The sequence below is a fragment of the Schistocerca gregaria genome, chromosome 6 (genome assembly GCF_023897955.1).
Source record: "Schistocerca gregaria isolate iqSchGreg1 chromosome 6, iqSchGreg1.2, whole genome shotgun sequence".
Classification (NCBI taxonomy): domain Eukaryota; kingdom Metazoa; phylum Arthropoda; class Insecta; order Orthoptera; family Acrididae; genus Schistocerca; species Schistocerca gregaria.
The window spans coordinates 229193656-229210871 of NC_064925.1; the positions used below are offsets into that span (position 1 = coordinate 229193656).

General features: G+C 37.1%; 1 protein-coding gene across 2 annotated transcripts in view; it reads left to right on the forward strand.

Moving 5' to 3' along the window:
* Nucleotides 1-17216, forward strand: part of LOC126278971 (ATP-binding cassette sub-family G member 1-like) — a 294595-nt gene that overhangs the window by 267826 nt on the left and 9553 nt on the right. The window contains exons 10-12 of one of the 2 annotated variants that reach the window (XM_049979266.1): nt 11036-11136; nt 11225-11380; nt 12565-12719. In XM_049979266.1, the coding sequence (XP_049835223.1) occupies nt 11036-11136; nt 11225-11380; nt 12565-12576 (269 nt within the window). In that variant the 3' untranslated portion in view covers nt 12577-12719. Of the gene's footprint in view, nt 1-11035; nt 11137-11224; nt 11381-12564; nt 12720-17216 lie in introns of those variants that run through there. The other variant, XM_049979265.1, reaches the window with a different exon arrangement.

Genomic DNA, 17216 nt, shown 5'->3' on the forward strand with positions numbered 1-17216 from the left:
CAAAAGAATGTGATGGATCACAAAGTCAAGGTATCTAAGTTCTGAGTTAATAATCAGAACTTTAAGTACTGTGCACATGTTATATAAATAACAACACTATAAAGATATTTATTTAAAAAAGTTAAGGGGGGGGGGGGGGGGGGGGAGGGGAGGAATTGTAACAGGAGGAAAGCATCCACCTGTTTTGTTACATCATGCGAACATTGGGTTGTATAAACAGATACCTGCCTCTTGCAAAATAGTTTACTACACATAAAAAATATTTTGGTTATCTAAACTGGCCATAAGCCTCTAATACAAAGGATTACAAACATTAAAACCATATAAACCATATTCAAATACAAATCCATATAGCATAAAGAAAAACAAATTTCAATATCAAAAGTTTGTTCCTGTAAAATCAGAGTTATACAGCATGAAGAGCAAAACAATTTGACAATATAACATTTTTTCACGTTGCAGGAGGAAAGAATTCCTCATTTTCCAGTCATTTCACTGATTTCAGCTTACATAATTACAGTTGTCAGTGTTCCACTTAGCTGAAGTCGGGTCCGTGCATTTTATAGGTCCAAATGGTCGCCCTCATATACTCCAGTTTCACCAGTGTCCTGGGAAGTAGTTATCATCTGTCATTGTACATGGGAAGCAAAATAAATAAATAAATAAATAAATATAGTATACAGATAATTACCACTTTAGTACACAGATGACAACTACAAGTAAAACTACAAGAAAAAGTTTCATTTCTCAAAGATATAAACAATCAGGTAGTATAAAAAGAATGGAATCTCTTCCATGCACTCCTGTACTTTAACTTGAATCACTGTCATACATCGTTGAACTCAAAAGCCAGAAACTCAATCTAATATTTCAAATGACCAAACACACATTTTACAGTGGGGAGGTTGAGTTAATTGGACCACACATTAATTAACAATACAAGAAGGAAAATTATTTTTTTCATACCATAAAATTGTTTTCTTAGGTTAGAAGTACTATTTGTATCTATGGGGCAACTGCAAGTTATCTAAGTTTGCTGATATATATAAAAATGTTAAATCCAGTGGTAACCATAATGTTTCCTTGCATCTAATAAATTCTCCAAAAATTTTAACAACCATAGTACACAATTTTGTTTCTTTGAGTTAACTTAAATTATTTATTGCTTCACGATACTCCATGAAATATAAATTGTGCATGGAGCCATTTTCCTACTACTCTGAAGATTTTTGATAAAGTGAATGTGGCATTAAATGGTCTGATGAAGTTTGACATAAGATAGACAAGTTTGATTAACCCCAGAAAGTTGTTGTAGAATGAATATAATGAACAACTTCATGGGAACATCTGCTAGTGTCCCCAGAATTACCATATTGAAGCCTTGTAGGTGTTGCATAGCCTTTGGCCTTTACTTTCTCCAACATCTTGAAAGACTTTAGTGTCAATGGTACTGATTCTTTTAATTCAAACATATTTACTAAACAATACTTTTGTCATCAAATGCTATGTACAGACTAATTCAGTAACAAACAGACAGTGATTGTGATGTTATTTTATATTTAACAACGAATTTTACGAACAATCTGATGGTGTCGCCATGGGGAGTCCTTTGTCTCCCCTGGTGGCCAATCTTTTTTATGGAGGATTTTGAGGAGGGAGCACCTGACTCTGCCAGTTTTAAACTGACAGTATTTTGGCAGTACGTTGACGACACTTTTATAGTGTGGCCTCATGGTCTGGACCGTCTCCAAGAATTTTTACGTCACATGAACTCCATACATGAAAATATAAAGTTTACCATGGAGATAGAAAAAGATGGTTGGCTGCCATTTTTAGACATCTTGGTGCGATGGAAGAGTGATGGCATACTTGGTCACTTGGTGTACAGGAAGCCCACCCATACAGACCTGTATCTACAAGCTACTAGTTGCCACCATCCAGCACAATCAATGGGCGTTCTCAAAACCTTGGTCCACCATGCCCATACTATCTCTGACACTGACAGTCTTCAAGCAGAACTGGAACAGGTGCAAAAAGTATTTTTGAAGAATGGCTTTTCACCTAGGCAAGTGAACAGAGTGATGAAGACCTACAAATGATGGAACAAGGAAGAGGAAGAGGCCTTCAGATCGACTGTTTATCTACCATTTATTGGGAATATTTCTTGACAGATATACTGAGAAAGTATCAAGTGAGAGTCATCTTTCGTCCTCCTTCCAAAATTTCATCACTGGTGGGATCCGTTAAAGATGACCTGGGCCTATCTAAACCAGGTGTTTACAAAATTCCGTGTGAATGTGGCAAGTCATATATAGGGCAAACGACACAAACTGTGCAGGAACGCATTGTGGAACACCAATGGCATACTCGCCTTCTCCAACCCACCAAGTCCACAATCGTTGAGCATTGTATTTCCACAGACCATTCCATGAATGACGACGACACAAAAATTTTGGCCCATACATCAAACTTTTGGAGCTCGATTATCAATAAATCAGTGGAAATAAGATTGTCTGACAATGAGACTCTCATCAATCGAGATAGCGGTTATCAGCTAAACTCTGCTTGGAATCCTGTTATAGAGAAACTTTGTAGTGAACGTAGTTATCTGCTTAAAGATGGAAATCGACCTGATACCGATACGCCAGGCTTTCACAGTGGAGGGTGCGAGGTGCAGCGCACAGAGCCGTTATGAACGCGCACTATGAGCAGCGCATGCGCAATGTCACCTCAGAAGGCTTTAAATAGCAGAGCTCAGCACGTACTCGCCAGTACTACTACAGTGGCATTCACCTGAAGATGGCCAGAAGACTCTGCACCGAAATATCGTGGCAGAACATTACTGATATCCGGCAGTTCTCCCGTGTTTTTATGGAACAGATAGCGACTCACTGGCAGAAGATGCTAGCAAACCTGCAGATGACAATGTGGAGAATATTGGACGTCAGACAAGATCGGCAACCAGAAATTACACATCCTAGCATGTTTAGCCATATTCTAATAGTGGTGCAACTAAAACAAAAAGAGGTAGAAAGAAATGGGAATCAGTTGTACTTACCAGTACACCAGTTTAAACAAGAGTTAGGTGCAGTGGCAAAAGACAGACGATCAAAGCAGTAGCCAAAAAAGCATACATTCAATGAAGTCAAATGACAGTACTGGAGTAGAGCAGCAGCAACTCCCAAGATGCTGATTATGTCCAGTACATTGATTCATATAATACTGACTTGTACACAAGTGTTGATGAAATGGTGAAACACTGGAGAAGGGGACTATCACGTTCCCTAAGTCTTTGAAATGTACAGTGATAGTTGCAAGTACAGTGTTTTATCAGAGTTGTTTCTACCACAGAATTTGAATCTTCAAAAGATGATGATACTTTTGTTGCTTCAAATTAAATAACAGGCAAACTATCCAACCCAATACACAGTACAACCACTCATTATGGAAATAGGGTTTTGTTCTAGATTTACGTTGCTAAATTCATAGTGCATTATTTGTTATTTCCACAATTTTTCCATTAATATATTTATAAACTTGTATTTAGCATTGTTACTAATGTTCTTCCAATACATTTTTGTTTTAGGGTCCTGCAATTCATTTATTTAACTGAGAGGTCAGGTGGAAAGTGATAAATGGTTCTGTTAAACCAGCCACTGGGGTTACATGGTCTCAAAGTAGGATCAGAGTTCTTCTAGTTCCGTAAAAACTCTGAGATAATACAAAAATGAAAGTGCCTATAGTTTTTGTATATGTTTCACTCCAGATTCATGAATAAAAGTTTTCAAAAGAACCATTCTTTTAGTAAGATTTCAAAGGAAGAAAAAATAGCTCCAGTTTACCCTAACTTCCCCTGTTATAAGGAGAACAAAACCATGATCATTATGCCATTACATAATTACTAGTTAAATTAAATTAAAGTAATGGAAGCTGTTTCAAATCAAATAATTACATTTTTCACTCAAACTGGGTTACTAATTTCTCTCAATAACAAAATTATATTCTCATGAAATTTCCCGAAATGTAATTAAATTATCCACCCTTGTCAGAATATTCATATTACTTTTGAATTACTGTTACTAATCACTCAGCAGAAATTGTTTCCTTCAGTGTATCATTACCCTCAGCCAATCATTATCTGGAACACAAATAGCAATTTCCAGCAGCATTTAAAACCAAATATGCAGCAGAATGTATATAATATTCCTCAAAAAAATTATTCTTACAGCCAACTTTTTAGTTTCATTGTTATGATTTACATAAACAGTACTAAATGTCACCTAGCTCCAACAGATTTTCACTGTAACAAGAATTGCCTGTATACAGTTCGCATTACATTACTCATACATCTCTGTTAATCCCATTATATCCTTCCAATCCTAACCTTGTTAACTAGGGGATTGCATTCTCAGAAATTACCCATACTGCAAAGGTAGGCTTGCTAATCATTAATGTCCTATCTAACACACTTTTCATTATCTCTCATTACTACTTCATTATTTCATCATTGCATTATTATACCTCATTATTCCATTAGCTAAGAAATGAGCACCTGAATTACTCCTTACACACAAAAAATGACTCTACAGAACCACACTGTATGGTAATAGATCCTAGTATATACAGACTTTATTCTTGTAACATAACAAACAAAATGTCAGTTACTAAGCTCATTACTTCCCTGTATTCCATCATTTTACTTGAAATTCTGAAGCCCAAAGGGCAAAACAGGTACAAACTTTGCTGTCTCAATCCACTGTACTGATTCCAGAAGTGTGAAGCAGATAGGCAGTGGGTGAGATGTAGAGGTGACACAAAAGCCTGAAGGCACTGGACACACAGGACATACTGGTGCTAGACCTGACTCTGGATCAGCCCTGACACAATGGCAAGTGATACCAGCAATGTGTGTTGAATCTACCCTCTTGACATTGTTTTGCTGCAGGCTGTGACCCCAGAAGCAGACATGTGGTATTAAATTCCAGAAAGTTCAAAGATGTACACACCATGTGAAGTCATTACACACACAAGAACCCAACCTGGGCAAAGAAGCAATGTGTCGCTTAAAGAGATGAGGGCATAGCAGAAAATACAGTGTTATCCTTGTCACTTCTGTTAGATCCTGTCATTTATCCCCATCACCAGTTGTTAAATCCTGGTTTGATCCAATTCGTCATTGTTAAGACACGCTGTTGATAATGCATGCTGCATTGAACTATAATGCCCATGTTTAACTTAAGAAAAATTTATTCATGACACATTGTTCACAAAAAGTTTAGACTGAAAGATTGTTCATGATCACTTGAGAATGAAACATACAAAGCTCACTCTGGGAATATCATTTCTAAAGGAAGCCTGTTCCCTATCAGCTGTAGAGTGGCATCTGTAGGGGCCACACACTGTGGAGTGACATGAAGCAGTGTGGAGATTGATGAGCTGAGAGTATATCTGGCTCACGGCCCAGAATAAAGTGAGAAATTGCATGTTGCTGCTGAAGGGTGCATATTGCCTTAAGTATTCAGCAGGTGGAAGCATGTCTGAAACTGTGTGATGTGTGTACGGTATTTATTTCCTCAATAACGGTGACACCAGTTTCTTGACAAGTGCACTGCTCGGTAATGTGGCTGGTGCTTCCTTGTGGCACCTGCAACTATCAGTGTATCAGCAGACTGTTTTTACACAGAATGCTTGTAATCCCTGCCCCCACCCCCGATCCACTATCCCTACTGTTAGGAAAAAAAAGTGAGATATTATCAAGTTGGATATCTATCTAAACCTCTCCCTCAAGAAACCATACTAATTAAACTATGCACAATGGAGTTTAATAAATGCTAATTTTTTTATCAGTGGGTGACCTTAGGTACGCAAAGAGGCGACTAGCTATCACATTAAATTCAAATACATGACAAATTCTTGAGTTTATCAGCACAATTTTACTTTTTTAGAAACTTAAATATTTAGTAAAAGTTACTCCAGATGCAACAGCAATAATGATGAATAAAAAAGATGACATTGTTGTGACTTAAAACTTGAAAATTTCATGAAGTGAAGCACATGTCAAATTCAGCTCTGTAACATATTAAATTTTAACTGATTCAAATTTGCAACTTGACAGCACTGATTGCATTCATGCTTGGAATAAAAGAAAAGTTGTTGTCCTACTGTGCCAGCCTCAGTGACCAGGTAGCACCTAACTATGAAATTACTGAGAGTTATTAAATTCATCATTACCTATACGAATGGTGCTGCTTGTAAATTTTATCATTGGAATATGAATGTGCTGCCTGTGGGAGTTGCAGATAGCTCATTACATGCACCTGGTGTGCATGCACTGCTGTAATGTTATTGGATGAGGCTGGAATGTGGAGTTTGCAAGGCAAAGTCTCTGCCAGAAGCAACCTGACTGAAGAGTAGTCCAACTGTGTGCAGAACCCAAAATGTTTCTACTGAATGTAAAATATGAAGTGTGTCTGCTGCAAATAGAGGCTTAAGAGTCCCCTTCTGAAGCAGAGCCTAAAGTCACTCTATTCAGACCATAAACCAAAGTGTTGGAAAAGTGTAGAGGGTATCAATTTTGCACATATTTCCTGCAGTGATTGCCAAGCAGTGATTGCCAACCAGAAAGTATCATTTTTGTCCTGAAAATGAAAAAATTAAGCAGATGCTAGTATACTCCCACCACTGTAAAAAATCTGGCTCTTCCAATCAAGTATACTGATACAACCCTTCCAATAAATTCCTTATATGTCATAATATTCAAGACAGACCATGTATCTTAAATTTGGTGCTTTTGTACAGTGTTTGCTTGTGTGAAACACATAAAGAGAAAAAGAAGAAAAAAATGTTGGCCGAAATGCTAACAGGGGACCAAAGTGCTTGACTCAATTCCAGGGACTGTCCATGCAATTTGGAAAGCTTTTGAGATCAGTATATCACCTAAAACGTTTTCTGTGAAGAATGGCTCAAAAACTGCTTATGTTGTTTACAAAATCCTCTTTTCACCAGGGAAGTGTTCACAGATGCTGTTAGCATAAAATTGTTACAGTGTGTACCTTGCTGATAATGTCCCTTACCCCCAGGAAGCAAGTAGAACACAATGATCCGCTATCTTCAGCATCCATTCCCCCTTACCTTAGTCTGGCATGAGGAGCTGATGCTTTCCCTACCTTCTAAACCAGCAGGGGTTTGGATGGTTCTTCTATTGAACTTGGTTGCTTTGTGGTAGGCACACCATGCAAAAGTTGTCTTAGCCAATACCCAGTACATGCAATCAATAGTGGAGATAGAAGAAAAGGAAGAAATAACATATACTGTATAATAACTGCTGTTATATTGAAATTGAATGTAAACATGTGTTTCCAAATTCTCTCTGAATTTGATTTGATTTAATTGTAATTTAATTAATTTGCATATTAAACTGACTCTAACCTGAATATAAAAATGTGGCTAGTTTACACAATGGCATATTTCTGAATGAAAAGAGAACTACTGCTTTGACACTTTTCAGTGGACCAAGGATAAGGAAGCCACAGGATGAAGACATTGTGCTGAAAACATGATGTGGTCACTCTATGGCTGATCTATAACATTTACATTGTACCAGAACTTTCTTAAAACTTTTTTTTTATTGAGGAGGTGCATTTCAGGAAGTTAGGTCCAAATGTGAAGAATGATTTTTTAAAACAATGAAAACTCAACATTGGTATATCAACAGCATAATGAAAATAGAGGCTGCTAAATGCATAAAGATGACACATCAAGTTGCAGACAGGCACAACAAAATGACACTTACAGATTAGCTTTCAGCCAAAGGCTTTGTCAGAATAGGAAACATGCACACGTTCATTCACACAAGCAAGCACATCTCACATACGCTTGGCCACCATCTCCATCAGCTTTGACCAGAATAGACTTTCCTTTATTTATATTCTTATTAATATGTAACTAATACATTATACCAATGAACAAGTGACAAATATTTTTTTCTGATCAGAAAGAAAATACAGTTTATGAATCTGTTTAATTAGACTCATTAATTCAGATATATAATATGTCCTGCAAATCCTAACATAAAGTGTAGTGTTCTGTAAAATATACAAGTTATGATTAGTAATAATTTACTGTCACTAATAATAATGGTAATTACTACTTTAGTTGGAGTCACAAGTGATGGTCGAATTTACGCTTGTGCCGTGCACCTACATTACGTATGTTCCAATAGCCAATGAGTGTTCAGTATATTCCAAGCACTCTGCTTTGAACACTGTAGCTAATGTGAGCATTAAAAGTGATCATAGAGATATGTTTAGGGAATTATGATTTCATTTGTTGTGATTCATCATTGCTAATTGTGGTGGTAAGTGATAATTTCTGCATAAGTAAGCAAGAGACACGATTTGCAGGATATATGCTTTCTTCAAGCAGAAAGCATGCTCATGTGCATATGGCAACTGTCACTTGGAATCATCAACAATGCAATCCCTGTCCATGCCTCAACATGAATGAACCACCATTGTTCATGGAGCAGACTATAGCACAAAAAGAAAGCTGCTAGTTTACAAGAGGATATATTATTCCTCCTCCATTTATACTACATATATGCTGTTTGTATTGGCTACTTTATATTATTCATTTAATCCACTTTACTGACTTCAGAAATGCTGACAAAGATGAAAATCTGTTTCACGTGAACATAGTGTTAACTGGACTTTACATACCCAAGTTTAAACTTTCTTATAAAATGTAGAAAGGACGTTTAAGAAGGTACAGTCTTGAATATCTTGGGATTTACCATTTCCTTTTTAATGTATGTCAGCATATGTTTACAGACTTTTATGCCATAATATAAACTTCATTTTGATCAAAATTATAAGAAACAAGAATGGACAGGAAGATACATAACACAAAAAAGGATGCATCACAAAAGAACTATCAGAATGGGACAGAAATGGATAGTGGTATATATACAGACAAAGAAATGATTACCATTTCAGAAAAATTGGATTTATTCAAAAGAAAGAGATTCACAAATTGAGTAACGTAAGTCAGTAACCCACTGTTTCATGTCTGGCCACCATACAAGCAGTTCTTTGACTTGGCACTGATTGACAGATTTGTTGGATCTCCTCCTGAGGGATATCTTGCCAAATTCTGTCAAGTTGGTTGGAGAGCCTTGCCCATAATGCTCAAAATGCTATTGATTGATGAGAGATCCAGTGATCTTGCTGGGCAAGGTAGCATCTGACAAGCAAAATGACAAGCAGTAGAAACTCTTCCCACATGTGGTTGGGCATTATCTTCCTGAAATGTAATCCCATGATGGCTTGCTATAAAGGGGAACAAAACAAGGCATAGAATGTTGTCGATGTACCACTGCTCTGTAAGGGTGCTGCAGATGACTACCAAAGGGGTTCTTCTATGAAGTGAAATGGCACCACAATCACTCCTGGTTGTTGGGCCATATTTTGGGCAACAGTCAGGTTAGTATCCCACTACTACCAAGATCATACTCTGATATGCATTCACTGGTCATTGGGTCTCAAACAATGTGTCTGGCGAGGTCCCAGATAATGTTGGAATACCACCCTAACTATCTGCCATATGGCCCAACAGCCAGAAGTGATTGTCTGGGGTGCTCATTATTTCATAGCAGGACCCCTTTGGCTGCTGTCTGCAACATCCTTACAGCACACCAGCACATCAACAATATTCTACCCCATTTTGTTACCCTTCATGGTGAGTCATCCTTGGATTACATTTCAGCAAGGTGATTCCCACCCACACACAATGAGAGATTCTACAGCTCATCTTCATGCTTACAAAATCCTATCTTGGCCAACAAGCGCACTGGGTCTCTCCCTAATTGAGAACATTTCAAACATTATGGGCAAGTCCCCCGAACCAGCTTGGGATTTTGATCATCTAACTTCCTAACTGGATAGAATTTGTTGTACTAGGCCTCAGAAGGACATCCACCTGCTCTATCAACCAATGTCAACCTGAACAACTGCTTGAATACGTGTCAAAGGTGGACCAATGCATTGTTGACTTGCTCGATTTGTGAAGCTCTTTCTCTTGAATAGATGATCCAATTTTTCTGAAATTGTAATCAGTTGTTTGTCTCTACATCAACATCAAATCTACTGATTTACATTCCATTAAAATAATTCTTTTGTGGTGCATCCTTTTTTTTCTCTTAGATTATATTTCTACTCCTAGTAATGTGCTTGAGATTTTCAGTTCATCTTAAATTCACTTTTATTATCAACCACAACATATAATTTGAGTCTATATGTATTGGCACATAAGTGTAAGAATCCCATGATACCTAAAGAGGCTTTTATGGGATACATATTTGCCAACTTACATAAAACAAACAAACATACACTGTCAAAACATGCCTTGAAGGCCCAATGGTACCAACCAACCACCGTGTTAGCCTCAGTCCTTTGGTATCACCAGATGCAGATACAGAGAGAGACATGTGATCAGCACAATGCCCTCCTGGCCTTCGTCGGTTTTTGTGACTGGTGCCTCTACTTTTCAGTCAAGTAGCTCCTCAGTCGGCCTAAAAAGGGCTGAATGTGGCACACTTGCCAACAGCACTTGGCAGACTAGGACAGTGAACCATCCAAGTGCTAGCCAAGCACAAGAGCTTTTAACTTTGGTGATCTGATGAGATCCAGTGTTACCACTGCAGCAGGGATGTAAAAAAAATTAGCTCACATCTGATTACAATGTTGCCAGATTGCTTTCCTTATACCATACGTATGCATGAGATGAAATTTTGTTGGAGACATGTTTGTATTGCTAATATGCAATAAATGCCTTATGACACCTGAGTATGCAAATTTTGGTTCACCCTGGCATAATAATATTACTGCAGGGTTCGGTAGAATAAATATTTTTGTGATCTTAGTTGCATTGCTGAAGAACATTATACCACAGGACAGAATTAAACAGAAGTATGTGAAGTACGATTGCAATTGCAAGATGACAGTTTTCCATTAATGCTTGGTTCACCTTTAATTTTCAGATCCTTTTGAGCTTAAACTTGTGAAGAGAGAATACCAAAATGGATGGTACTCATTGAATTCATATTTTGCTGCTGTATTTATTTCGAAACTTATTTGTATGGTATGTATTGGCCAGTTAATTGTACTTACATTATTGTAGTCATTAGTTAGAAATTTTAATTGTTAAAACAAGTCTGTTTAAATTTCAGCATGTGTGGACATTGGTGTTTGTCCCACTCTCCTATTTACTCTCCAGTCAGCCTCTTGAATGGTACAGGTTCCTGATGTATTCTTTGCTGTTTTTCCTAGTTTCTATAGTTTCTGAGAGTTATGGTCTTCTAATAGGAACAGTATTCCGCCCACAAGTAAGTAAATTCTTCTTCTCAAATGTAGTATTGCAAATTTTTGCTTCATTTATATATTTTTATTATTTGCAGTTTTTCTCAAAAATGTGCATTTTTTATTAATGGGAATACCTAATTCTCTAAAAATCTCAACAACAATGTCTAGTTTCACACATACAGAGAATTAGGGAATTTCTGTAGGACAAATATATGACAGTTTGAAAATAACTGTGAAGTTATGAATTTATGAGCAAATCAAATGTGAGGAAGTTTTATCTTGAAGAGTTGTACATATGAAAATAAAAGGACGATATCTGTAGTAAGAGGTGAGATACCAAGAAAATAGTAAAACTGGACTGTGCTGTGAGTACAAGAAAGTCAATTATACTGAGTGTCAATAGAGAAGAATGGCCATTAGAAAGTAATTTGGAAATAAAAAAGAGAAAATAATTTGTGAAACCAAATGTCATGTTGGAATGAAGTAAATGGGGGGCAAAGTATAAAAAAGGATAGAGGGGGGGAGGGGGGGGATGAGGAGGAGGAGGAGGAGGAGGAGGTGATAAGCAATGAGATGGAATGCAGGCAGGAGAAAATGACAAAAGAGATAGTAAAACAGAATGCTGTAAATAAAGTAAAACAAATAATAAATACATAAATAAATAAATATGGAGAAGCATCAAGGATGAACATTTTTCATGGGTTAAATTTTTAATTCTTTTCTTGTACTGCTCTCTAGATAATTTTAAAAGAGAAATTGAAAGTTTCACAGAAAAATCTCATTTTGTTAGTACATACTGCTTTCAATCACATTGCAATAATTACAGGATGCTACAAACACCCTGCAATATAATGAAACATTTGCAATTTTGTACATGTTGGATGGGAAAAACCACCCTGCAGAACTATTCTGATAGTTATTTTATGAAGCAATTGTTTCTGAGGATCAAAATATAGACTGTTGGTTAGATGAAAATGAATTATGAGCATCATTATATTATTTCCACAACACACACTGACAAAGTCAGTTTCCAAAGTACTGCAAATATTGCCTGCCACATCAGTTTAAATTTTAGATGCAATTTATTTCATAATTAGAATCTGCATCTATTAAATTGAATAACACGGTTTACTGTTGAAATTCTATTAACACTTTTATGCTGCTCTAAGATTCACATTTTTCTTCACATAAAATATTTTTATTACAGAGTACACACTAGGATTGGAAAATAATGAACAAAATTAAGTTTATAAAGTAACTGAAAAACTAAAATATTAGCAGTAGTGGTGCAACATACACACTGTCTGACATTTAAAGTGAAGCATACAAAAGGAGGAGTAAACAAATGAAAATTGACAGGTCGACAAGGTATGTGGTGTTATTCCTGTGATTACAAATTCGAGTCAAATTTATGAAGAACTTTGTGTATGAACCCACTTATCAGTGTGTCACACTTACCTGGGCCTGGATACACATGCTGATTTGGTTGGGGAGGGTGTCAAAAACATATTGTATCCTTTCCCGAGGTATGCTGGCTCACTACTACTGTACGTGGTTCCCAGTAACCTGCATACTTTTACTGGGACAGAGTTGATGTCAAAGATGTTCCTACATGTTGTATCAGAGAGAGATGTGGAGGTCTTACTAGTCAAAGGAGTTCCTCAACATCATGCAGAAAGTCCATTGAGACACATACCCTGTGTGGATGAGTGTTGTCCTGTTGAATAATGGCATCACTACAATGTCATATGAGAGATAACACGTGAGGACACAGGATATCTGTTACATACGGTTGTGCCATCAGAGTTCCCTGAAGTACTATCAGCCATGACCTGAAGTAATACCCAGTGTCTCTCAACAACGTAACGCCAAAAGTAGTACCACTGTGCCTCTCCAAAACTTTGGAAGAATGTGACCTTCCACAAATCATCACCATACCCACCAATGATGGTCAGTTGGGATAGTGCAGAACTGCCATTCATTGCTGAGTGCAACACTGTGCTATTCATCAGCAGAACATGAGTCCCAATCACAGCAGCACTCCAAATGCTGGTGTTTGTGTTGTAGTGATAACTACAGCCTATGTATGAGATGGTATATCCTTAGTCTTCCTACTGCTAGTTTGTAACCATAGTGCAGTGAGTCAGTTTATTGCTCTGGAATGGCAGGTACTGATTTGAAGGTATTACTTTGTGCTCGTTGAATAATAAAGTGATCATCCCTTGTGGTTGTCATACAAGTACATGTTCAACCAGAGCCTTAAAAATGAGTAGGCCTGCAATTGTATTCCCATGCAGCCTTTAAGGGTACTATCAGATTTGAATGCCCCCATTTATCTGCATATTACATGATCTGACCAATAGGTCAAATGGAGTCCCACAATGAGGCTCTCTTCAAACTGCATCAGTTGCTGATAACATTGCCTTAAATGACTATGTGGCATCTCCGTGCCCTTCGCAATGATTATGCAACTTCTGATGTTGTGCATGTCCATTATATATCCTACCAGGACAGATAACAAACTAAACATCAACAGAACTGATGGACTCTGGTGGCTGTTCTACCTGGTACAGAAAACGGCAACTCCTCATCCGCAGGTGAGGTGTACATAGACAACCAAGTATGCCTTCTGGATGGTTCACTGTTTTTTGCAGGCAGTGTGTAATTATTGGAAAAAAATTTGAATGTCTACTCTACTATAGTCTTTGCTGAAGAACAGACAGAACCTGTTATGTGCTGAAGTGAAGACACTTCGTTGAGCTGTAAAGGATATTGGGTGAGCAGACCATTAATAACAATTTAAGAGACAGTTCAAAAACTGAATTGTAGTAAAAGAAAAGTGTTACTGCTGGTAGTAGTGGTGTTGGATATGGTGTTATGGGCGCTCAACAAGCTGGTAGTAGTCATGGCACAGTTGTAGGCTAACAGTTGCAGGAAAGATTAGGATTACTCTTAGAAGATGCAACAGATCTACTGAAGAGAATGCCTACACTAATCTTGTCCATCCTCTTTTGACATACTGCTGCATCATGTAGGATCCTTCCTAGATAGGATCGATGGAGTACATCAAGAAAATTCAAGGAACTGCAGCACATTTTGTGTTATTGAGAAATAGGGGAGAGAGGGTCAAAGACATGATACAAGATCTGGGATGAACATCATTAAAACAAAGGTGTTTCTCATTGCTGTGGGATCTTTTCATGAAATTTCAATCACCAGTTTTCTCCTCCATATACAAAAATATTTTGTTGATGCTGAACTACAAAGGGAGAAATGATCATCATAATAAAATAAGGGAAATCAGAGCACCCACAGAAAAATACAGGTGTCATTTTATATGCATGCTGTATGAGTGTGGAATAACAGAGAATTATTGTGAAGGTGGTTTGATGAACCATTTGCCAGGCATTTGAGTGTGATTTACAGAACAGCCATGTAGATTTAGGTGTAGATACAGAGGTGTAGGATTAGGGTACCAGGTCACAAGTGTAGTGAAACCTAGTGATAACCTTGACTGAATAATACAATTTATTGAGGAAATGACTAAGGGGTTAAATAAACGGGACCATGTATTGACAGATTTTATGAGCTAAAGAGCTCTCAATAGATTGTACAAGAATAGCATCAAAGATAATACGTCAATAAAGAACATATTTCTTGGTGAATGCTTAATTAGAAATGAACACATTTATTCCATAGTAAATGGCCTCTATGGCCATGATACACTACTAACCATAATAAATAACTTACCTGGTTACAATGAAGGGGTACCATGGAAAACAGTTGGAATGATATATGAACAGCTAATAGAGACTTATAAAGCCAACGATGCAGGAAATGGATTGGAGGGATCCAGATAATGTGACAGATATAATTTATGTATAGGTGCATGCTATGTGCAATTTGGAGTTTTGCAAAGTATGGATGTAGATGTAGATACAGATGCATTTCCATCAATCTATGAGAACTGCTATCCCATAAACCAATAAACTACAATAACTAAGAAGCATCTGAAATTCTCTGGATTACAAAAGTAGTTAAAATATCACGTGGAAGGAGAAGGGAATTGTATGAAATAGTTAGGAGAAACAGAGAAGCATGACTGATTTCAAACAATAAGAAATATTGTGCTGCATAAAGAAGGGTGATTGAAATGAATGTATGGAATTAATAATACATATAATGAAATTAAATTTATCTGGTCAATAGTTAAGGAACGCGAGGACTTTGTTATTAAATAAAATAACAAATTATAGCAGTCGAGTAGCCAACATGTTTAATAATCACTTTGTGTAATTTGCTCTGAAGACTGGAGTGGGCAGTTCAAGGTGTAAAACAAGCAGCAGTATCAATACCACATATGTACAGGTAAATCACAATTACTTCACACTCTGCCAAAGAAATTAACAACATAATTAACTCCCCCAAAACCAGAAACTCTCATGAACTTGATGATATCTGAAGTAAATTACTAAAATCCTGTTCTGCACATGTATGAAATGTATTCAGTTGCATATGTATTACACAACTAATTCAAGCTATATTTTCAGATAGACTAAAATATGCTATTGTGAGACCCCTTTGCAAGAAAGGTAGTGAAACAAACATTAATAATTTCCAACTTATCTCGCTATGTTTTTCAGTTATGTACACAAGACCTTAATATACCACTTTGAAGGTAAGATACTTAGTCTCAATTTGGATTTCAAAAGGATCCTTCCATCAAGCATGCCACTTTCAAAATCCAAGAATTGGTTATTACAAAATTATAAAGTCAAAATAACTGTCAACTGTTATTTTCTCTAACTATTCAAAAGCATTTGTTTGTGCACTACTCAGTATCCTCATGCAGAAGCTCAATTATTTCAGCATAGACCTCATACAAGTAACCTGGTTTCGTCATATCTAAGTAAAATAATGCAAATTGTCACATTAAGAACCCAGGGAGCATAAGAAGTAAAACATCATCTTCCAAACGGGGAATAATGGTGTACCACAGGGATTGATATTGATCCTATTTTTGTTCTCATGCGCTAAACTTGAGGTAAAAAGAAACTTTCACATGTGTCACATAACTTAATGAAATTTATAACATACTTGGAAAGAACTACTTTGGTATAGTATGGAAGGTAATGGGAATAAATATGCATTGAGACCATGAGAAATGACACTCCTTCAAGGACAATAACTACATAGGAGTCACTGTATTTCATGATAGTCCCCTCAACATTGCAAACAGTGGAGTATAGTTCCTGAGAGGGATGTGATCACAACAGATGGCAACATTTTCTGCAGTGTCCTCCCATGCTGGCCACAAGGTTGCTAAGGAGTTCTTGTGGTAGGCCATTCTCACCTCCACCAGTCCAGTTGGCAACCGCTGGACAGTATTTGGTGCATATTGACATGCTACAACACATTTACCCAATACATCCCACAGGTGCTCAATGGGATTTAATTTGAAGGAAGGTGCAGGCCAGTCCATTTGTAAAATATCCTCTCCTTCCAAGAGCTCCTTCATCTACAAAGATAAATATCAATGTGGTCACACATTGTCATCCATAAAAATGAAGATAGGGACAAATACACTCTTAAAAGGTGCACATGGGAAAGGAGCACAGTGTCACAATAACATTGACCAGCAAGTGTTCCATGTTCAAAGATTTGGAGGTCAGTCTACAGATGAAACATTATACTTTGCCACACCATAACACCTCGACCAGCAAAGTATTCTTGTTTGACAATGCTAGATGTACCCCCATATAATTAGAGGTATGTAATGCACTCAGGTACATGGTTGAATATTATCACTTTGGTGGCCCATGAGTTATGGTGTGGCAACACATGATGTTGAATCAATGG